Genomic DNA, 21,118 nt, shown 5'->3' on the forward strand with positions numbered 1-21,118 from the left:
AGCAAATCCATCGACAGCAGGCCCATAACAGTTCTTCGCCACTATGACAGTATGACCACCCCTGATGAAAGCCGAAAGGAAGTCTGGGGTGCAATGGGGGGACTGCTTGGGCCAAAGACTAAGATCCGCCTGGGAGCATGGAATGTCCGAACCATGTTTGAGACCTCCAAGACAGCACAAGTCCACAATGAAATGAAGAGATACCACCTGGACATCCTGGGGATTAGTAAAAGTCACTAGAAGGGCTCCAAACGCCAAGCTCTACAAGATGGATCCATTATTCTCCACTCAGGCCATGAGAGCGCTCATACATATGGAGTAGCCATCATAATCTCCAAAAAGAAAGCTAAAACCCTGCTGGAGTGGGAACCAGTAAGTGAAAGGATGATCAGAGTGCGCCTCAACTCCAAGTTCTGCAAATTCACCATCTTGCAGTGCTACGCACCAACAAATGAGACGGAGGAGGAGGCCAAAGAGGACTGGTATGAACAGCTCCAAATGGTAGTCTATAAGGTACCCCCAACACAACATACTCTTGATAACTGGCGATATAAATGCCAAAGTGGGAACCGACAATTCCAACTATGAGAGGGTAATGAGGAAACATGGGCATGGCACTAGAAACAACAATGGTGAACGCCTTGTTGATTTCTGTTTGAACAACAACCTTGTTATTGGTGGAACTATTTTTCCACGCAAGAACATCCATAAGCTCACATGGAAGTCACCTGATGGAAGAACTACCAACCAGATTGACCACATTATAATCAATGGAAAGTGGCGCAGGTCATTACAAGACGTGAGAGCATATCGAGGTGCAGATGCCTACAGTGATCACTACCTGCTCGTTGCCACCATCAAGCTCAAGCTGAAGAGGTCGACACCACAAGGCCAATGGCAAAAGGTGTTAGATATTGTAAAGCTCCATTATCCAAAGGAAAATAAGGAATTCGTGCTGGAACTGAGGAACCATTGTAGCACATTAGATGCTACCCTTGCAACAGAAGAGCCCTCTGTAAATCACAAATGGAACATCATTAAAAACATATACTTTGAAACAGCAGAAAAAGTCTTAGGCTATAAACAGAGAGGAGTCAAAAAATGGATATCCGCTAAGACATGGCAGAAAATTGAGGAGAGAAAACAGATAAAAGCAACGCTATTGAGTCTTAAGTCCCAACGACTCATTGAAAAAGCCAAGCTGTCCTATAAAAACAAGGACAAAGAAGTGAAGAGGAGTGCAAGGAGTAATAAGAGGACCTTTGCAGAAAGCCTGGCAAAGGTAGCAGAGAAGGCCGCAGCCTTGGGAAATCTGGGGTCTGTATATAGGATCACCAAACGTCTCTGTGGAAATCACACAAACCAAAGTACCCACATTAGGGATAAGAACAGCAATATTTGCTCATTAGAGCGAGAGCAAGCAGCCAGATGGGTGCAGTATTTCCAGGAAGTGCTCAATCACCCTAAGCCAGAACAATCTGCCAACATCACAACAAAAGACTACATCCTGAATATCAACATCAATCCCCCTGACCTTTCCGAGGTTAAAACTGCCTTTCTATCCATAAAGAGTGGCAAGGCATGTGGCCAGGATGCAATCCATGCGGAAATGCTGAAGGCCGATATTTTAACATCAACTAAAGTCCTTACCGATCTCTTCCAAAACATCTGGAACAGCGATACCATCCCTGAAGACTGGTCTAAGGGCCTCATTGTCAAAATCCGAAAGAAAGGCGACAACAAAAACTGTGACAACTGGAGAGGAATCAGCCTTCTGTCCATCCCAAGCAAAGTGTTCTGCAGAGTCCTCCTTAACAGAATAGAGCCAGCTATTGCCTCCAAGCTTAGACAAGAACAAGCAGGCTTTAGGAAAAGAAGAGGATGTATAGACCAGATCTTTGCACTGCGAAACACCCTAGAGCAGTGCTTAGAATGGAACACACCCCCTGAACATCAACTTTGTTGATTTCAAGAAAGCATTTGATAGTGTCCATCATAACACTCTTTGGAAGATACTCCAGTACCACGGAATCCCAAATAAGATAATTACAATCATACAAATCTTCTATGAAAAATTTGAGTGTAGTGTCCTTATGGGCAACACTCTCACTGAATGGTTCCCTGTACAGTCTGGAGTGAGACAAGGGTGCATCATCTCTCCTCTTCCTACTTGCAATAGACTGGATCACAACCAATACAATAGCAGACAAACCCAGAGGCATCCAATGGACCCTGTCCTCTCAATTGGAAGACCAGGGGCCTTATGTATAACGGCATGCATAGAACTCACACTATAACATGGCGTAAGCACAAAAGCGGGAATGTGCATACGCACAGAAAAATCCAGATGCAGGAATCTGTACGTACGCAAACTTTCACGTTCTTCCACTACATAAATCCCGATCAGGGTGAAAAGTAACGTACATGCACGCGCCTTCTGTCCCGCCCCAACTCCTCCCAGAATTGCGCCTCTTTGAATATGCAAATCAATATAAATAGCCTTCTGTGAAAAAACAATGGGAAAAGCACGGGGGGAAATATAAGAATTTCAGCGAATACCAAGTGGAGGCAAAGGAAAAACTTACTATTTGTTGGTTTAAACAGTGGTATAATCAACAAAAGGAAGTTGATCGAGTAACAGAGTGTCGGAGAAACTCGAAGGCTCAAGTTCACAAAGTTGCACAGTGCCCGAAACAAAAAAGAAATCACATATCAAAGTCGCCGTGAAAAGGCGAGTCGTAGCCCACCATCTGAGTGTCATATGAAAGCTTATTAGGGTACAGACAAAAAAAAATAGGCACACAGTGGGGAAAAAAGCACGAAATGTCAACTTTAATCTCGAAATTTCCACTTTAATCACGTAGTTTATTTTGCCATTAAAGTAGAACATCATAAACTTCATCTTAAAATCGTTTAATTTACTAGTTTCTCAAATCCCATTGTAACTAAAGTGGCACATTAAATGCTTTGTTCTGTATTTGATCTTCTATGTGCTCTACATGTGTGAATCTCTACCTGCTTCTTAAACGGGCTTTCTCTTTCTCCTACAGGACACATAATCCATTACATTTGTGATATTACAGCTCTCTGAATAATTAAAATACTGAGATGTATACGTGATATCTTTTTCATGATGATAGGAATGAAAGCATGTTATTAAACATGGGAACACAGTGGCGCAGTGCTTGTTCATGTCTCACGCAAGAGGCTTGCGGCGCCATGTGCGACCTTCGATGAAATAATTTATTACAGAAGTACTGTCTCTTTCAAACGTACTAACCTCCAATTCCTGTGCTTACTTTTCTTTCTCCAAAAACCCAATCGCCACACAATCAGCTATATAGACGTGAAGCCATCTGTAAGCTTAAAACGCCGATTCTTCAAAACTTTTAAGGAACATTGAAATATCTTCGTAGTACATGTTTAATTATTATATCCGTCTATCCTTCCAGTGTCGCGTCAGCACCAGCAAGAATACAACGCAATGCAGGAACAATCCCTGAACTAGCTAGCGCTGCGGCACCGTGTCCTCACATGTTTAATTATTAACAATACAGATTATTTAAATGAAGTTAAAGTTTTATCTGTATAATATAATCAACATATTTTGCTGCATTTCATCTTAAAAATGATATCGTCATCATATGTAAATACGCGCTTCATAAAGTGCCGCAGGTTGTGCAATATTATAACTGTAGTGCAAGTTTACAGTGAGGTGATTGTACTTATAAGTACAAACAGTTCTACAAGGAGCATTTGATGGACTGATTGAGTGCATTTATAGTTCTTGGGATGAAACTTTTTCTAAACCGCGAAGTCCGTACAGGGAAGTCTCTGAAGCGTTTTGCCTTGGCTCAGGCAGAGTATGCTTCATGCTGTGTACTGATAATTCTCTTTCCGATCAGCTGCTGCTGTGATTCCCCACTCAGATACAATGATATAACTACTCCGAGTGGTGCAGTGAGAGTAATATGGAAAAAGATGATCTGCTGTGGCAACCCTTAACGGGAGCAGCTGAAAGAAGAAGATGCAGTGACAGTTATAACGCTAAAGCAGTTATGGTATTTGGAATACTATGGCTGTTCCCTGGACCATTATATTGCTGCAGGTTAATTACAATCAGATGCATTACACTAATAAACAATATGCAGTTAGTTTCAGTGTATTTATAAAGCCGCATCAGGAATGTGGAGCTAAGAAAGAAAGGGTGACCACACAGGAACAGTAGCACTGCTTTGACGCTGGGTATCGCCAGTCCGCAAAACCGAGTGGAGAAATTGCGTACACCAAGGTATGAGTTACCATGGAAATGTGCGTGGCTTTACGCCAAGTTTAGGTTTTATACATTGCGATTTGAGCGTGGAAACGTTCGTACGCAACATTTCTGTGCGTACGCACCGTTTATACATGAGGACCCTGGACTTTGCAGACGACGCTGCTCTCCTTTCAACAAACCACTCCAACATGCAATCGAAAACTGACAGGTTTCATAAATATGCCAGACAGGCCGGACTTAACATCAACACCTCCAAAACCCAAGTGATGTGCATAAACTCCATCTCCATAGCACCCATCCAGGTAAATGGAGCACCACTCGAGTTTGTGGAGGACTTTACCTACCTTGGCAGCCTTATCAGCAAGGACAGCGCTGTTTATAAAGTAAAGACATTAGAGCAAGGCTGGGAAAGGCTCAGGGTGCCTTTTCCCAACTCCGTTCCATCTGGAGGTTTAAACAATACAGCCTAAAAACAAAGATGCTCCTGTACAACAGCAACGTAAGGTCTGTCTTCCTGTATGGTTCAAAGTGTTGGCGTGTGGTCAGTACAGACATGAGGAGACTTGAGGTCTTCCACAACAGATGTCTCAGACGAATCTGTCAGATCTTTTGACCCAACAAAATATCAAACCAACAATTATAGAAGAAAACAAACAGTCAATGCATCACCAAGGACATTACATTAAGACGCTTAAGATGGCTTGGACATGTGTTAAGGATGGAGCAAAACCGCATCCCAAGAGTTGCCTTAAGATGGACACCACCTGGAAAAAGAAAAACTGGAAGACCCAAAAACATCTGGCGTAGAACGGTGGTAGAAGAGCTTCAAAAGACGAACCTGTCATGGGGAGAAGCACAACATGCTGCAAAGGACCGCAGGCGATGGAGGGAGCTCATTGAAGCCTTATGTCCCACAAGGGACGAAGAGAATTGATGATTGATGAATCTTTCTAAGTTTGTCAGTGCTTTTAAAGGTGAGTTTTTCAGATTATAAAAATTTACACAGTGTGCTGTAGTTGAGATATCTATTTAAAAATATATTTTTTCTGACAAATTTCCTTAAAGAGTAAGTATACCAAATTTCAATAAAATCAGTCCATTGGGAGCTGGGTTGTTTCATGTGGATAGATGGACATGATGAGGACAGTACATGCTTCTCACATTTTATATGATCATATCTAAAAAACATCACCACAGATACTTGGTTAACTGACAACTGGGGTGTGGTCATTGGTTAGCCTTTATGTTTTTTGAAAACAATACAATAATAGATTATATCATTTATGCAACATACAACTATATTATTATATATTTCTTTCTTTAGTATTAATCAGTATCCTTCCTCCATTACCAACAAATAACATAATAAAAAACAAACTGCAAAGGAGAAGTTTGTTAGTCACTCTTTCCTTAACCTTTGAAAATATTATTGTAAACAGTTGGTGATGTTTCTCTCCAATAAGAGGAACTGAAGACATAACCTAAACACTCACAGGACACATGCCATGCCTAACCCTTTGTGTCTTCTCCTCCTACACACACACACACATATATATACATATATATATATATATATATATATCTATATACTGTATATATATATATATATATATATATATATATATATATATATATATATATATATATATATATGAATGGAAGAGAAGGTCTGTGATACGGTTTGCACATTTGCAGTTGGAGATCCACGAAGGGAGAAATAACGAATCACGTATCATAAAATAGTTTTATTCCTGAGCTTTCAACCCCTATCAGGGGTCTTCATCAGAGGATAATGCTTAGACTTACAAGAATCAAAGGCAATATATAGCAACACATTCAGTGGGGGGGGGGCACAGAAACACTATTAATGAAACTAGATAGTGACCCCACCATAGAGACAAGAACCAAACTGTCCATCAAAGACATAATGCACCTAATATCACTTTGTCAAAAAACGCACTTTCATTTCAACGGCAAGTATTACACACAGAAAGAAGGCATGCCAATGGGATCACTGTTATCTGGACTCCTAGCTGAACTGGTAATACAACGATTTGAAAGCATAGCTTTATCCCAGATTACACCCAAAATTTGGATACGCTATTTAGACGACACATTCGTCATATTAAGAAAGAACCAGCTGAATGAATTCTACAATCATATTAACACAGTATTCCCTGCAATCCAGTTCACAATGGAAAAAGAAGTTAATCGACACATCAACTTCCTGGACATTTACATCAAAAGAAATAGTGACGCCACCCTGACCACAAGTGTTTACCGCAAATAATGCTATGCAGACAAGATTCTACACTTCGCCAGCAATCACCCGGTATCTCATAAACGGAGCTGCGTGAAAACCCTATTTAAACGAGTCCACACGCATTGTAATACCAAGGAAACAAAAATTAATGAAAGACGCTGTTTCAACTTTTCACCTCGAACGGATACTCAAAATCATTCATTAATTGGTATCTACACAGCAGACGCCAAAGGAATCAGCATATAATCGACGTAAATCAGAACCCCCACCCCACCTGGCATTCACTCCCGTATCATCATAATGTGTCAGAAGGCACGGCACGCAACCTGACCAAGTGGGGCATCAAAATAGCACATAAACCCACGAACAATCTGCGCATGGTCCTGTTTAATGCTAAAAACAAGAAATCGACAGCCGAAACACGAAACGCAGTTTATAGTATTCCATGCAATTCTTGCTCAGCTGTATACATAGGACAAACGTCAAAAAAAATCTCAACACGTGTACAGGAACATCGCAACGCCGTCAGAAGAAAGGACGCACTATCCTTGATATATGCACATACAAATCGACAGGACACACATTCAACAGGGACAACGTAAAAGTAAAATTTAAGGCCAGTACAAAAAGCGCCAGAGAGTTGGCCGAGTCTTGGCTATCAGATGAAAACGCCATCAACAGACACCTGGACATAAACCCAGCATATGCCAACTTAAGAAGGACATATAAACAATGATTAAACTATACAACCCCCCCCCCCCCCTTGATCATACTGACTTAGTCACCGCCACCCACCCCCCACCCCCCATACTGAATGTGTTGCTATATATTGCCTTTGATTCTTGTAAATCTAAGCATTATCCTCTGATGAAGACCCCTGATAGGGGTTGAAAGCTCAGGAATAAAACTATTTTATGATACGTGATTCGTTTTTTCTCCCTTCGTGGATCTCCAACTGCATATATATATATATATATATATATATATATATATATATAATCAGTATTGTGCAAAAGTTTTAGGCAGGTATGAAAAAATGCTGTAAACAAAGAATGCTTTCAAAAATGGAAGTGTTAATCATTTATTTTCATCAATCAACAAAATGTAGTGAAGGAACAAAAGAGAAATCTAAATCAAATCAATGTTTGGTCTGACCACCCTTTGCCTTCAAAACAGCATCAATTCTTCTAGGTACACTTGCACACAGTTTTTGAAGGAACTCGGCTGGTAGGTTGTTCCAAACATCTTGGAGAACTAACCACAGATCTTCTGTGGATGTAGGCTTCCTCACATCCTTCTGTCTCTTCATGTAATCCCAGACACACTCGATGATGTTGAGATCAGGGCTCTGTGGGGGCCATACCATCACTTCCAGGACTTGTTGTTGTTCTTTATGTTGAAGATAGTTCTTAATGACTTTGGCTGTATGTTTGGGGTCGTTGTCCTGCTGCAGAATAAATTTGGGGCCAATCATACGCATCCCTGATGGTATTGCATGATGGATAAGTCTCTGCCTGTATTTATCAGCATTGAGAACACCATTAATCCTGACCAAATCTCCAACTCCATTTGCAGAAATGCAGCCCCAAACGTTCAAGGAACCGCCACCATGCTTCACTGTTGCCTGCAGACACTCATTATTGTACCGCTCTCCAGCCCTTCGACGAACAAACTGCCTTCTGCTACAGCCAAATATTTCAAATTTTGACTCATCAGTCCAGAGCACCTGCTGCCATTTTTCTGCACCCCAGTTCCTATGTTTTCGTACATACTTGAGTCGCTTGGCCTTGTTTCCTTCCACGTTGGAGGTATGGCTTTTTGGCTGCAACTCTTCCAAGAAGACCACTTCTGGCCAGACTTCTCCGGACAGTAGATGGGTGTACCTGGGTCCCACTGGTTTCTGCCAGTTCTGAACTGATGGCACTGCTGGACATCTTCCGATTTTGAAGGGTAATAAGCTTGACGTGTCTTTCATCTGCTGCACTAAGTTTCCTTGGCCGACCACTGCGTCTATGATCCTCAACGTTCCCCGTTTCTTTGTGCTTCTTCAAAAGAGCTTGAACAGCACATCTTGAAACCCCAGTCTGCTTTGAAAATCTTTGTCTGGGAGAGACCTTGCTGATGCAGTATAACTACCTTGTGTCTTGTTGCTGTGCTCAAACTGTCTTCCACAACCTCACCTTGGTAGCAGAGTTTGGCTGTTCCTCACCCAGTTTTAAGTCTCCTACACAGCTGTTTCTGTTTCAGTTAATGACTATGTTTCAACCTACATGTGACATTGATGATCATTAGCACCTGTTTGGTATAATTGGTTGATCATACACCTGACTATAATCCTATAAAATCCCTGACTTTGTGCAAGTGTACCTATAAGAATTGATGCTGGTTTGAAGGCAAAAGGTAGTAACACCAAATATTGATTTGATTTAGATTTTTCTTTTGTTCGCTCACTTTGCATTTTGTAAATTGATAACAATAAACAATCATTATTTCTATTTCTGAAAGCATTCTTTGTTTACAGCATTTTTTCACACCTGCCTAAAACTTTTGCACAGTATTGTATATATATATATATATATATATATATATATAGTGTATATCACTACATTGTGCCAGCAATGTTAAATATAGAAAGACAACAGCAGAATTTATGTGTGTAAAATGTTCTGATTGTATTAAATGAAGCACATCACAATATTTACATCCTAAAACTATACCTCAAACAAAGTCTGCTGGCAAGAGAATCTTTATCATCACTAGAGTTGGTTCCTTAGAAAAACAAGCAAGCAAAACCAATATTAATATTTAAATAAATTTTAGAAGTGTCTTCCCCAAGCTCAAGAAGATCTATTTAGACTAAATAAGAAAAGCATATTTAATTAGACAATTTTTCACATTGACTAAACCAGTGATGAATTTCCCCCAAAAAACTACCAATCAAAGGTATCATCTTTTGCATATATTAGAGTAAGCTTTTATGTCACTCAGCTAACTGCACACCAATAACCTAAAATCAATACATACTGTAAACTTAATAACATTTTCTGATCTAACAAATTCAGATTTCAAAAGCAGCTACCTAAAAAAACTTTCCTAAATATAGTGCTGTAAGGCAGAGTAATGAATTAAACAAACATTTCTTGCTCTCTTGCTTTTTTCAATTACCCTTTCATTTGACTTTTAGAGGCCACATCTGCACCAGCAAATCAAATTTCTACCATCTCTTATAAAAAAGGATGAAGCCACACATAAACAAACACTTGCTGCCAACAGATGAAGTGTACTGTTGAAAGACACCAAGTTCCTCTTCTAGCTGCTCGATGCCATATCAGTCTATGACCATGACATGCATTTTTTGAAAATGTGAACAATGGAAAAATGTTGAAGTGCTTCATAGTAATAATACTTTTGTAAGTTTAAACAAATGGGCGTGTGTACATCAAAAAGAATGCAGACACTAATGTTTTGCATATTACTTTTAATTAGATTTTTAAATGTGTTAAGTGCTCTGCGCTTGCAAATGGAAACTATACAAATGGTCCTGTAATGGAGCAAAATGGTTCAGAAATTCTACAGTTGTTAACAGTTATATTCACACTTTCTTCCAAAACATTTTATCAATTTGAGAATTTATTTAGACAAGTGCTAAAAAATAAGTACAGTGGAACCTCGGTTCATGAACGTCTCGGTACACATACAAATCGGTTTACGACCAAAAAGTTCGCCAAACTTTTGCCTCGGTTCACGACCACACACTCGGTATACGAACAAGCTGGTTTCCCTTTCGGTTTGTACATGTTCAGTCTAGCGATGCGAGAGAGAGAGAGCACACACACAGGCAGCGTGAGACAGAGAGCACACACACAGGCAGCGCGAGAAAGTGACAGACACACACACACACAGGCAGCGCGAGAGAGAGAGCTGGATGCATAAGGTAGGAAGGCAGTTAAAGAATGCACTGGGCTTGATTTTGTTTTCACTTCTGTTTACAGCGATTGGTTCGTAGCGTGCATTGTTGCAATGTTACTTTTCTTGGTGGTTTATTAAATTACGGATTTTTTCAAATGTTCATTTTTTTCCCTGTGCTTAAAACTCATTAAAAAAAAAAGTGTTTTTAGCCAGCGGTTGGTAGCGCTATAGCGCGAACTATTGCAGTGTTAGTTTTCTCTGTTGTTCAAGGTTTTCTCAGTGTTATTCAATGTTTTTACATTTAGTTTACTATTACGCTGTGCGTTCTGTGGTTTCATTAACTATATTTGTGCTTAAAAACTTTAAATATATATATATATACAGTAATCCCTCGCTATATCGCGCTTCGCCTTTCGCGGCTTCACTCCATCGCGGATTTTATATGTAAGCATATTTAAATATATATCGCGGATTTTTTGCTGGTTCGCGGATTTCTGCGGACAATGTGTCTTTTAATTTCTGGTACATGCTTCCTCAGTTGGTTTGCCCAGTTGATTTCATACAAGGGACGCTATTGGCAGATGGCTGAGAAGCTACCCAGCTTACTTTTCTCTCTCTCTGTCTCTCTTGAGCTGACTCTCTCTGATCCTGACGTAGGGGGTGTGAGCAGGGGGGCTGTTCGCACACCTAGACGATACGGACGCTCGTCTAAAAATGCTGAAAGATTATCTTCACGTTGCTACCTTTTGTGTGCAGCTGCTTCGTGAAGCGACATGCTGCACGGTGCTTCGCATACTTAAAAGCTCAAAGGGCACGTATTGATTTTTCTCTGTCTCTCTCTCTCTCTCTCTCCCCGCTCCTGACGGAGGGGGTGTGAGCTGCCGCCTTCAACAGCTTTGTGCCGCGGTGCTTCGCATACTTAAAAGCCAAACAGCGTATTGATTTGTTTGCTTTTCTCTATCTCTCTGACATCTGCTCCTGACGCGCACTCCTTTGAAAAGGAAGATATGTTTGCATTCTTTTAATTGTGAGACGGAACTGTCATCTCCGTCTTGTCATGGAGCACAGTTTAAACTTTTGAAAAAGAGACAAATGTTTGTTTGCAGTGTTTGAATAACGTTCCTGTCTCTCTACAACCTCCTGTGTTTCTGCGCAAATCTGTGACCCAAGCATGACAATATAAAAATAACCATATAAACATATGGTTTCTACTTCGCGGATTTTCTTATTTCGCGGGTGGCTCTGGAACGCAACCCCCGCGATGGAGGGAGGGATTACTATATATATATATATATATAATATATATATATATTTACATACAGTTCGTATGGTCTGGAACGGATTAATTGTATTTACATACAATCCTATGAGGGAAATTGCTTCGGTTCACGACCAAATCGGTTTACGACCAAAGTTTTGGAACAAATTATGGTCGTGAACAGACGTTCCACTGTATTGTTATAAAAATACATAAGGGGAACATGCAAAGGTTGCACCAACAAAGCCCTGGCTAAGACCTGATCACAGGACTCAGGAGTTATTAAGCAGCTGCTCTAAAAATCCATATTAGGGTTATTACTTTATTCCTCTGGATTGGTCTGTATTGTGCAAAAGAATAAATAAAGATTTGGAGAAAAACAACAAGTTAAATCTTCACTTTAAAAAATACACATACGTATGCAATTATTTTTTTTCCTATAACTCAGTGCTCAATCTTGAGGATAGAAAAGATTCAATGCAATGTGAAGCAAAAAAAAAGGTTGTGAAAGGAAATACTGTCTCACACACATTACATTGTAGTTCTTCCAACAGTACTTTACAACACTGCTGGAATAGTGGAGGATTTAATTAAGAACATCCATTCCAATATCCAAAGGATGGTATTAAACATAGATACTATCTATATAAACGTACAATACTACTCCAGATAGACAAACATAAAGAAGCAATTAATGGCATTTTATTTTTTACTAATTTCATTCAGATTAGTTGAGTCCAAAAAATTCTGTTCTGTAAATTTTGGTCTGTTTATATATAAGAACACACGTTAAGTCCAAACACATGCTTTTAATTTCTGCTCTGTTTTACAACACAGTGCATAAATCACGACAAATACAGCTCACAGATACTCAGTCCTTTCTTTTCCATTCCTACTTCTCTGCTGCCCTCACTCCGCCACTCACAAGCTCTGTCCTCTGCCTCCCGACTCCAGCTCCTCGAATGGAGTGAAGCGGCCCCTTTTATAATGCACCCGGAAGTACTCCAGGTGCTCCATGATGACCTTCCAGCAGGACTTCCTGTTTGGCGGAAGTACTGCATGGGTACCCAGAAGCACTCCGCGTGTAACTGGTTCCTATTCCGGCAGCACTGCCTGGTGTGGTGGAAGTGCTGCAGTCCAAGACTCCATAGTCATCCGAGGTGCCCCCTGGTAGGGGGCTCCGATGCAAACCAGGACGGTTGCCAGTTAACACTTGTGGTTGGTCAGCCAGTCCGCAAACATCTGCCACGCCCTCTCAGTTGCAAGAAGCAACTCACTGGTATATGATACCCTTATTGGGGCTCATCAGGTGTACGCACTACGGTATTCCCTTACTGGGACTGAACTTCAGACGTCGGCACCTGAGGCATGTGATGTGTGGGTCACTGACATGCACAAGAGATAAAGAGGTAAGTCCAGATCAGCTTTATTGTAGCTAAGACAGGAACACTCTTGCCACTTATTCAAACGGGAGCTGTCACTTGTTTTACTTGTATTATTTGACAGGTACTGTATAGCATATACATTATATATGTTTATATATGTGTATGTGTGTATGCGTGATATAAAAACAGAAAAAATAATTTTCTTCACAACATCAATAGAAAATTCTAAGGGGATCAGATATATATTATTTAATATGTCTTTGGTCTTCAAAGGGAAATTTAAGCATTTCTGTTTAAAGAATTTACAACAACAAACAGCAAACTTCCTCTGTGTACCCCCAACAAACCAAAAAATTCTTAAATATAGAAATAACACACTTGGCTTAAATCAATAAAATGAAAGCAGTCACAGTGTAGTATTATAAATGTGTACTTCCTTAGATGAAAGAGTGCCAGTAGTGTTAAGACTCAAAAAACTGAACACAAACTGTTTTTCCACATTGTGCTTGTTGTTATTTTATCAAACCTATACCTTAGCAGATCTGAGATATACAGGATGTTTATCCACAACTGAGTGAAGGTGATTATAATAAACAAGTGTTATACTGTGAATCTTTTTGGATATTCACTGTAAGAGCCAATTTCAGAAACTTAAAGTTTTGAGTTAAACTCATATTAATGTTTGCTTTATTTGAATAGAATATAATTTCTTCTATAGTCATAGACAATGGTAAAGTCTTTCCCCCCTATAAGTTAGTAAGAGATAGAATATTCTTGCTATAATTGAGAAACAGTGTGATATTAGGTTTAGTTGTGTTTAGAGCAGGTCCCAGTAAACAGGGACTTGAAAGACCCATTTTCAAGTTAGAAGTGGGATAAGCATACAGTTTTCTGACCGTTTCGAAATGGTTCAGAAATTATAAGTGATTAGTAACGATTTAAGATATAACAAATTAAGCTTAGAACTAAATTTTTCTTATTATAATTTTTTCTTTTTTTTTTGCTATTTTAATTTTCCTTTTTTTGTGTGAACTGTTTTACTTTAAACTTAACTAAACTTTTAAAAACGAAGATATTTGTCTGTGGAATCATTTCTGCGCGTCAGGCTTTTGTTGAATCCCATTTTTTGAATTAGAGCTGCTGAACTTTGGAAACTTTGGGAAAAACGCAGCTACATTATCGTCAGAAAACTTGCCATCTTAAGGCCTTGAAACCGGAATCTACCATCTGAGGACAGAGGACGCTTCTGCTCCAGAACTCGTCAACGAAAGAAAAAGAACTGAGTCATTCCGAGGTACTGTGCTGTTACCTTCTACCTATGCATAATTGTAAATAAATGCAAGGTCGCTGTACCTGAACTTGAAGATTTTAAGAGACTGTGATATTGTAAAAGACTTTGTGGATGATCGCTTTTGCTTTTGCCTGAGTTTTGAAGCCTCTCTATAAGGAAGTAACTGCTTTGTTGGAACGTACTGATTGTGACGTTTGTTGCTGAGAAGAGAACCAGCTGTCAATCATTTGAGCTGTTATCATGGCAATGTCTAAGCATAACTCCAGTGAAATTAGTAGTGAATTGAGTACAGACTCGAAGCCAGAAAATGTAATCGGAGATCTCAAAGGTCATATAAGTCAGAGGAAAGATAAACTTTATGTGCTTATAGCTGCAATAGAAAGTCTTAAAGATACTACAGAAAATCATTCAGAAGTAGCTAAAAGACTTGAAACTTTTTGCAAGACGCACAGTGAGATAGAAGAGTTGAAACAAAGGCTAATATCAGCGCTAAATAAAGAAAGCGCAATTAAGAAACAGAAAACTACATTCGCCGAAAGCTCTAAGAATTGGAACGAATTTATTAATGTTACAAAACTATGGCTGAAAGATGCAAATAGACTGTTAACACATAAATCCGACGAACAGCTAGTTAACAAATTCAAAGAGATGCAATTGCAAGAACAGGATCGCTCAAAGTCAAAGGTGCGAAAGGCTTCTCTGCAGTTAAAGCGCGCTTTGGACACTTTAGCCCAGAAAAGCGCTGCAGCAGCATCATCACCTTCTTTGGCAGTGTTGGTTGAACAATCGACACTCGATAGAATCCTACGAAGGTTGGATGAACTCGAGTCGGAAAGGCAGGAACGACCAGTAATTACCTCAGGGGCCTGTTTGCAGACTTACAAACAAGATCTCGTTGATGTGCTAGCACAGAATCAAATCGAATATCAGAAGAATCAAATTGAATCTCAAAAAAATCAAACCGAAAGCCAAAAGGCAGTTGTCGAAGCTACAAAGCTGTTAGCTTACCACTCGGAGAAACAAGATAAACCCCCCAGCGCCATGTACAGAAGTACCAATATTTAATGGTGATCCTCTGACATATTCATCATTTATTAGAGCCTTTGATTATGCTGTAGACAAGGCGTTTGAAAATGAACAAGATAAACTGCATTTTTTAGAACAATACACTAGAGGTCGCCCTGAAGAGCTCATTCAATCCTGTATCGGACTTGCGCCAAAGGAAAGTTATCAAAAGGCACTACAATTGCTCAAAACCTACTATGGATATAGCAGGCAGATATATATAGAGTACTCATTAAAAAAATTATGAACTGGCCTCAGATAAAGTCAGCAGAAGATGGGGGCGCATTAGTAGATTTAGCCCTCTTCCTCGGTCGTTGCATGAATGCAGCACCTACTTCAGGAGGAAAACAGAACGAATTCGATATAGTAGAAAATCTACATATTGTCATCTCAAAGCTCCCATATGAACTGAAACGAGATTGGTTATCACTAGCCTGCAGTACTGAGAGAGAAGAAAAAAGAGATGTAAAATTTGATGATTTAATAGATTTCTTACACACAAGCTCAGAACGCCTCTCATTCAATACATAGCACAGCTACGCAAAGTTACACCTACATAGAAAAAAGAGAGAGGAACGACAAAGGAAAACCTTCTATGAACTTTAGTCAAAAAAGGGGAAGTACTTTCGCTACAAATATCATTGAAACTGATGAAAAAGAATCTCCGGACACCTTAATCAAGAGGTCCTCCACAGACACTTATGATTATTGATTTGTCTTCAATTTTGTTGGGTTATAAATTGATCTATTTGTATGGAATGATTACAATGAAAATTAATAAAATAAAAATATAAAAAAAATAAATATATAAATTAAATTTTCATTTTTTGCTTTGTCACTGACAACCTTTGCTCTCATTTCCTTTTGTTTTGAAAGTATCTTTCTTTAGCAGTTGTTTCTTTAAAATAATTTAAAATGCAGTGTTTTCCAATTCCTTTTCCATGTTCATTACACTCAAATTGATCATCCTTCTTTCATATGAACTTAGTTCTGGTATGTTTATTTTTCAGCTACAACATTATATTATTCTTCTAATTATGTTGTCTTACTGCTATTGTTTGTAGAACACAAGGAAATATAGTTAAATATTTCTATTTCCTCTTCAATAATTATGACATTTCTATTTGTAAATTAATTTTTTAATCTCACAGTAAATGTTATGTTTTATATGTCCATAACGACTTACCACATTGTTCATGTATTTTAAGTCAATCTGTAGTTAGATTAAATTATTAAGCACACTGTAAAATTGTTACAGACATTATACAAGTACAGCCTGTTTGGTCCTTTTTATGTTTATGTTCATTTTACATAATTGCTTATTGGATCTGTATAGGTTTAAATATTCTCTCTCTATATATATAAATAAATATATATATACATATATATATATATAAATATATATATACATATATATATATATAAATATATATATACATATATATATATATAAATATATATATACATATATATATATATATATATATATATACATATATTATATATATATATATATATATATATATATATATATATATATATATAAATATATATATACATATATATATAAATATATATATACATTATTGTATTGTTTTAGACACAGCGCAGATTCAGGATTGGTATCTGTGCACACTCATATGAGATGTGGATCACTGCAAAATTAATTTGAACTGTCAAGCAAAAACAAAACAAAAAAAAATCAGATACAAGGCAAAAATCAGAATAGAGTCACTTTTAGCTGCAAAGACAATTATCATATCAAAAGCTCCCACTTGTTCAGACGAGCTTTTTCATGTTTAACAACAGCATCCAAAATGTTAAATGCATGAAAATTCTAAATGAAGGAATGTTAATTTGGGACACTGGGTTATTCCTAACCACTGTCTATCCTAGGTCAGGTTACAGAAATGAGACAAGATTCTTAGGTTAAAAGATGCTAGATTTTGTCAAGGGAAACCTACCTGGAAGAGCTGCTTGCATTATAGCAATGGATTTGCCTCCTGGAGCTGAACACATGTCCAATATTCTGTCACCATTCTGAGGTTCTAAAGCCAGAACAGGTAAAACAGAAGCAGCTCCCAACAGATAGTATTGCTTGAGCACTCCAGGATGGTGCTTCTGAGAAGGAAACCTTGAAAAGGTCTTACTGACAAAGCATTCCAAAGGGTTCTTTTGATGTCCAGAAATGGTGGACTGCAGAGGAACATAGCCCTTTGAGCAAAGACACTTCTTTAAATCCAAAGAGACATTAAATCTGTTCAACAAGACAGCATACTGCCAGCTATTTGGACACAGAAGCACACTTCTGAAAGAAGAAGAAACCATGAAATCAGATTAAAAGAACTTTGTACAACTAATTATAGCTGCACTGTAGCTAAACAAACAATATTATAAAGAAAAAAGGTTTGCCACTGGTAACTTGCTGTTGCTGCCTAAGTTATCAACAGAAGAAGGAGCTGAATCAGCCCTAATTGTGCAAGAGAAACTGTGTACAGAGTGAGTGTTTGCTTCTATTAATATGTCCCTAAAGAGCCAAATAGCCCCTGCAATAAATTGAACATAACCCACAATACTGAAAAGTGTATTTTTCATTCAAGGTATACCCAGTACCTATAATTCAAAGCCAAAAATGAACCGCACTTAGCCATAAGTGGTGTAAGGAAAATGTACAGATTCTCCACGTCAAATTTTCCAAACTGGTACTGGTACTGATAGCCCATTACATATACTTGTCTTACTGCATTTGAAAGTTATTCAAATAATAATTCTCCAAATTAACACAACTCTGCATATTCGTAGCTGACCTTTTAAACCCATTCATAAATAGTCTTTTTTATGACAGTAGCTCACACTCAAATATCTGGATGGCTTGCAAAACAAGGTACTTTTACTATATGAGAATGAACCAATGGCTTTTAGTTATAAAAGCTATCGTAAATTTGTATTGGAAGATTCAACGGCAAGACTATGCCAAAAATCAAAGGCAAAATCATCTAACTGATTAACACCAGCTAAGTTTACATTACTTGCACAAGATGTTACACTTCTGAAATAAATGCCTCTTTTTATGATCTGAACAAAAATGCGACAAACTTCAACTAGAACAAACAGAGTAATTTCAATATATCACAAACTGTTAGCTCTTGTATGGTTACTATATTTGAACTGTGACCTATATTAAATAAGTAAGTAAATGTGAGTAAAAGTAAGTAAATGTGCTTGCCTATAATTTGCATGTTACCAGCTAAATGCTACAGATGTTCTTGTATATTCATATCTTAAACACTTTATCTGAACAAAGAATTATTAACATACTGTATCTGTAATGACAAAGCAAGAACATCATCTCGTATGATATACTCCAAAGGCGTCTTTGTTAAATACATTTCCTATACACTTATTTGGAGTCCTGAGAACCTTCCTATTATATCAACAAAGTAAAGGGGGCATCAAGAGAAATTTGAGAGGAAGAAATTTCCTTATCAGTAACTACCATTTATTAAGATTTCACGTGAATGAAAATTACTGTGAGGAAAAACAAAAGCAACATTAGCAAAAACTGGTTTCATTTGCAGGTTTAAGGCTCTTTAAGCAATGTCACAATCTAACAGGCTTCAAAAATGAAGTAAAAAATACACGTTTTAACTGTTAAATAAAAGTGTTTAACATTCAGTTATATCTGAAGTTACTTACAAGCTTAATATTTTCAAAGACAGCAGAGGGCAGTAAAGCCTACTGAAAGTTAAGGAATGAAAAAAAGAGTAAAAGAAAAAAAAATAATAACCAAGGTAGTGACTTACCGTATCGACTCCCAAAGATCGCCCAGTTCTTTTGGATACTGCTGATCAAATTGACTTAGAACAATTTTGGATATCTGCTTCTTCAATGGCTGCCTTTCCTGTACAGTGGATTGCAAATAAAACAGCAAAAAAGACTAATTTATTTTGATAACTGTGTTTACACAAGACCCTATAAATACCTAAAAATGTATTTTTTAAATAATATAATAATCATACCACCCTTAACTCTGAAGCACAGTACTCCATATATATATTCACATAAACACGCAAAAAAAAACCAAAAAAACTTTGGTTTGTGATTAAACTATTTCAGTAAGAGGATAAACTTCCAAGCCACTATTGCATGTTGACTGAAATGTCTGATGGTAAGGTAAACTGTATTTCTTAATGTGGACTAATAACTTTTATATTATCTAAAAAAAAATTTTCACTTTCTAGAATAAGCAATACACCTGTATTTCAGGCACGCCTTACTTACAAAATTATTTTCTGAGTTCTGCTCAAGTTATCTTTCTTCTTATAAGATCACTGTTACGTCAGTGACTTGTTTATGTGAAGAAACAGGACATTATGTACTTCTTTGTTCAAGGCAGTTATTTTGAAGATTGAAATACTGCTGACCTTTACTCAAATTCTGTACATTAACCATATAAAAATATTTTCATTATACAAAAATATTTTCTCAGAAGTACTGAACTATCAAATCATGCTTGAAATTCATAATTTAAAATTGCAGCACAATGCTGTGGGTCAAACATTGAGCCAATAGGATATTTTAACTGATATTTTTCTAGCACCTTTGTATTAATACAACTTTTTTGCAGTAAGAACGAACTCCTTTGATTTCTCCTTAAATTTGAAATGAATTTGGTAAACCGTCACTACTAATGAATATACTTTATAAGAAATGCGTATGAAACGATACAGCATTATTGCCTTGCTAGTACCGTTACGGTATATCTCTTGCTTAAAACATAAGCACATCTGCCAGCCTCCACTCACAAAACTGAAGGTTAGAAGATGCAGCAAGTAAATCAGTTCAGCAAGGTGTGGAAAGCAGAAAGATACAAAAAGTACCAGGGTAAAATAGCACTCTTTTCCCATGATGTTTACTGAATAATGATTTTTCTACTTGACTTCTCTAATAGTCGTGAGCAGAGCATTCTGCGTTACTACACACTGTAGTACTGACACTGATTGTCACTTGTGTTCAGTTTGTGAAATGAATCAATACGGATATATTTTGATAAATAATAAAATCTGACAAATAAATATTAATGTACGTTTTAATATAAATCATACATAAACGCGTCACTGTATTATGACAAACCCCCTGATAAATAGGCTCGCGTACCACGCCGCCGCTGCACTGACGTTGAAGACTCTCGACTTTTATTTCACCCGTTTGATCAACACCCCAGCTGTATTTTCTGAAAATTCCAAACTTAATAAACGTCCTTGACAACCGACACCGCAAGCAAATTACGTGCATTCTCCTTCACATGTTCTATTTAAAATCTCAATCAACTACGGTCATGATTCTAGTAGCACACTCTGTCCGTCTGCATATCTTTCCCCACGAACTCTTTTCATTTTAGTTCCTATTAGTACAGTACTGTATATGCACTTCTCTATTTTCCAGAAGATCCTTCGAAAAACGTAACCGACGTAAAGGCTTTAAAAACCAAACTTAAGTAATAATAATAATAATGCATTTTATTTATAGGGGCACTTTACATTAGCAATAAATCTCAAAGTGCAAGTATGGACGTTACAGCCCCAAAAAGCAAACTAGAAATCATTTATTTGGGATATTTAGGTCCTATATGAATTGTTTGAACTTACTTTGCATGGATTAGTTTACTGAA

At 37.7% G+C, this 21,118-nt stretch overlaps 1 protein-coding gene across 1 annotated transcript in view; it reads right to left on the reverse strand.

Moving 5' to 3' along the window:
* nsun3 (NOP2/Sun RNA methyltransferase 3) overlaps positions 1–20,808 on the reverse strand; it is a 154,164-nt gene extending 133,356 nt beyond the window's left edge. Inside the window, exons 1-3 of the mRNA XM_028799849.2 lie at positions 20,605–20,808; positions 19,251–19,348; positions 17,412–17,755 (exon numbers count right to left, since the gene is read on the reverse strand). Of these exons, the coding sequence (XP_028655682.1) occupies positions 17,412–17,755; positions 19,251–19,348; positions 20,605–20,742 (580 nt within the window). The 5' untranslated portion in view covers positions 20,743–20,808. The remainder of the gene's footprint in view (positions 1–17,411; positions 17,756–19,250; positions 19,349–20,604) is intronic.
* Positions 20,809–21,118: the final 310 nt, after the last annotated feature.

This window comes from Erpetoichthys calabaricus, chromosome 4 (genome assembly GCF_900747795.2).
Source record: "Erpetoichthys calabaricus chromosome 4, fErpCal1.3, whole genome shotgun sequence".
In the NCBI taxonomy this organism is placed as follows: Eukaryota; Metazoa; Chordata; class Cladistia; order Polypteriformes; family Polypteridae; genus Erpetoichthys; species Erpetoichthys calabaricus.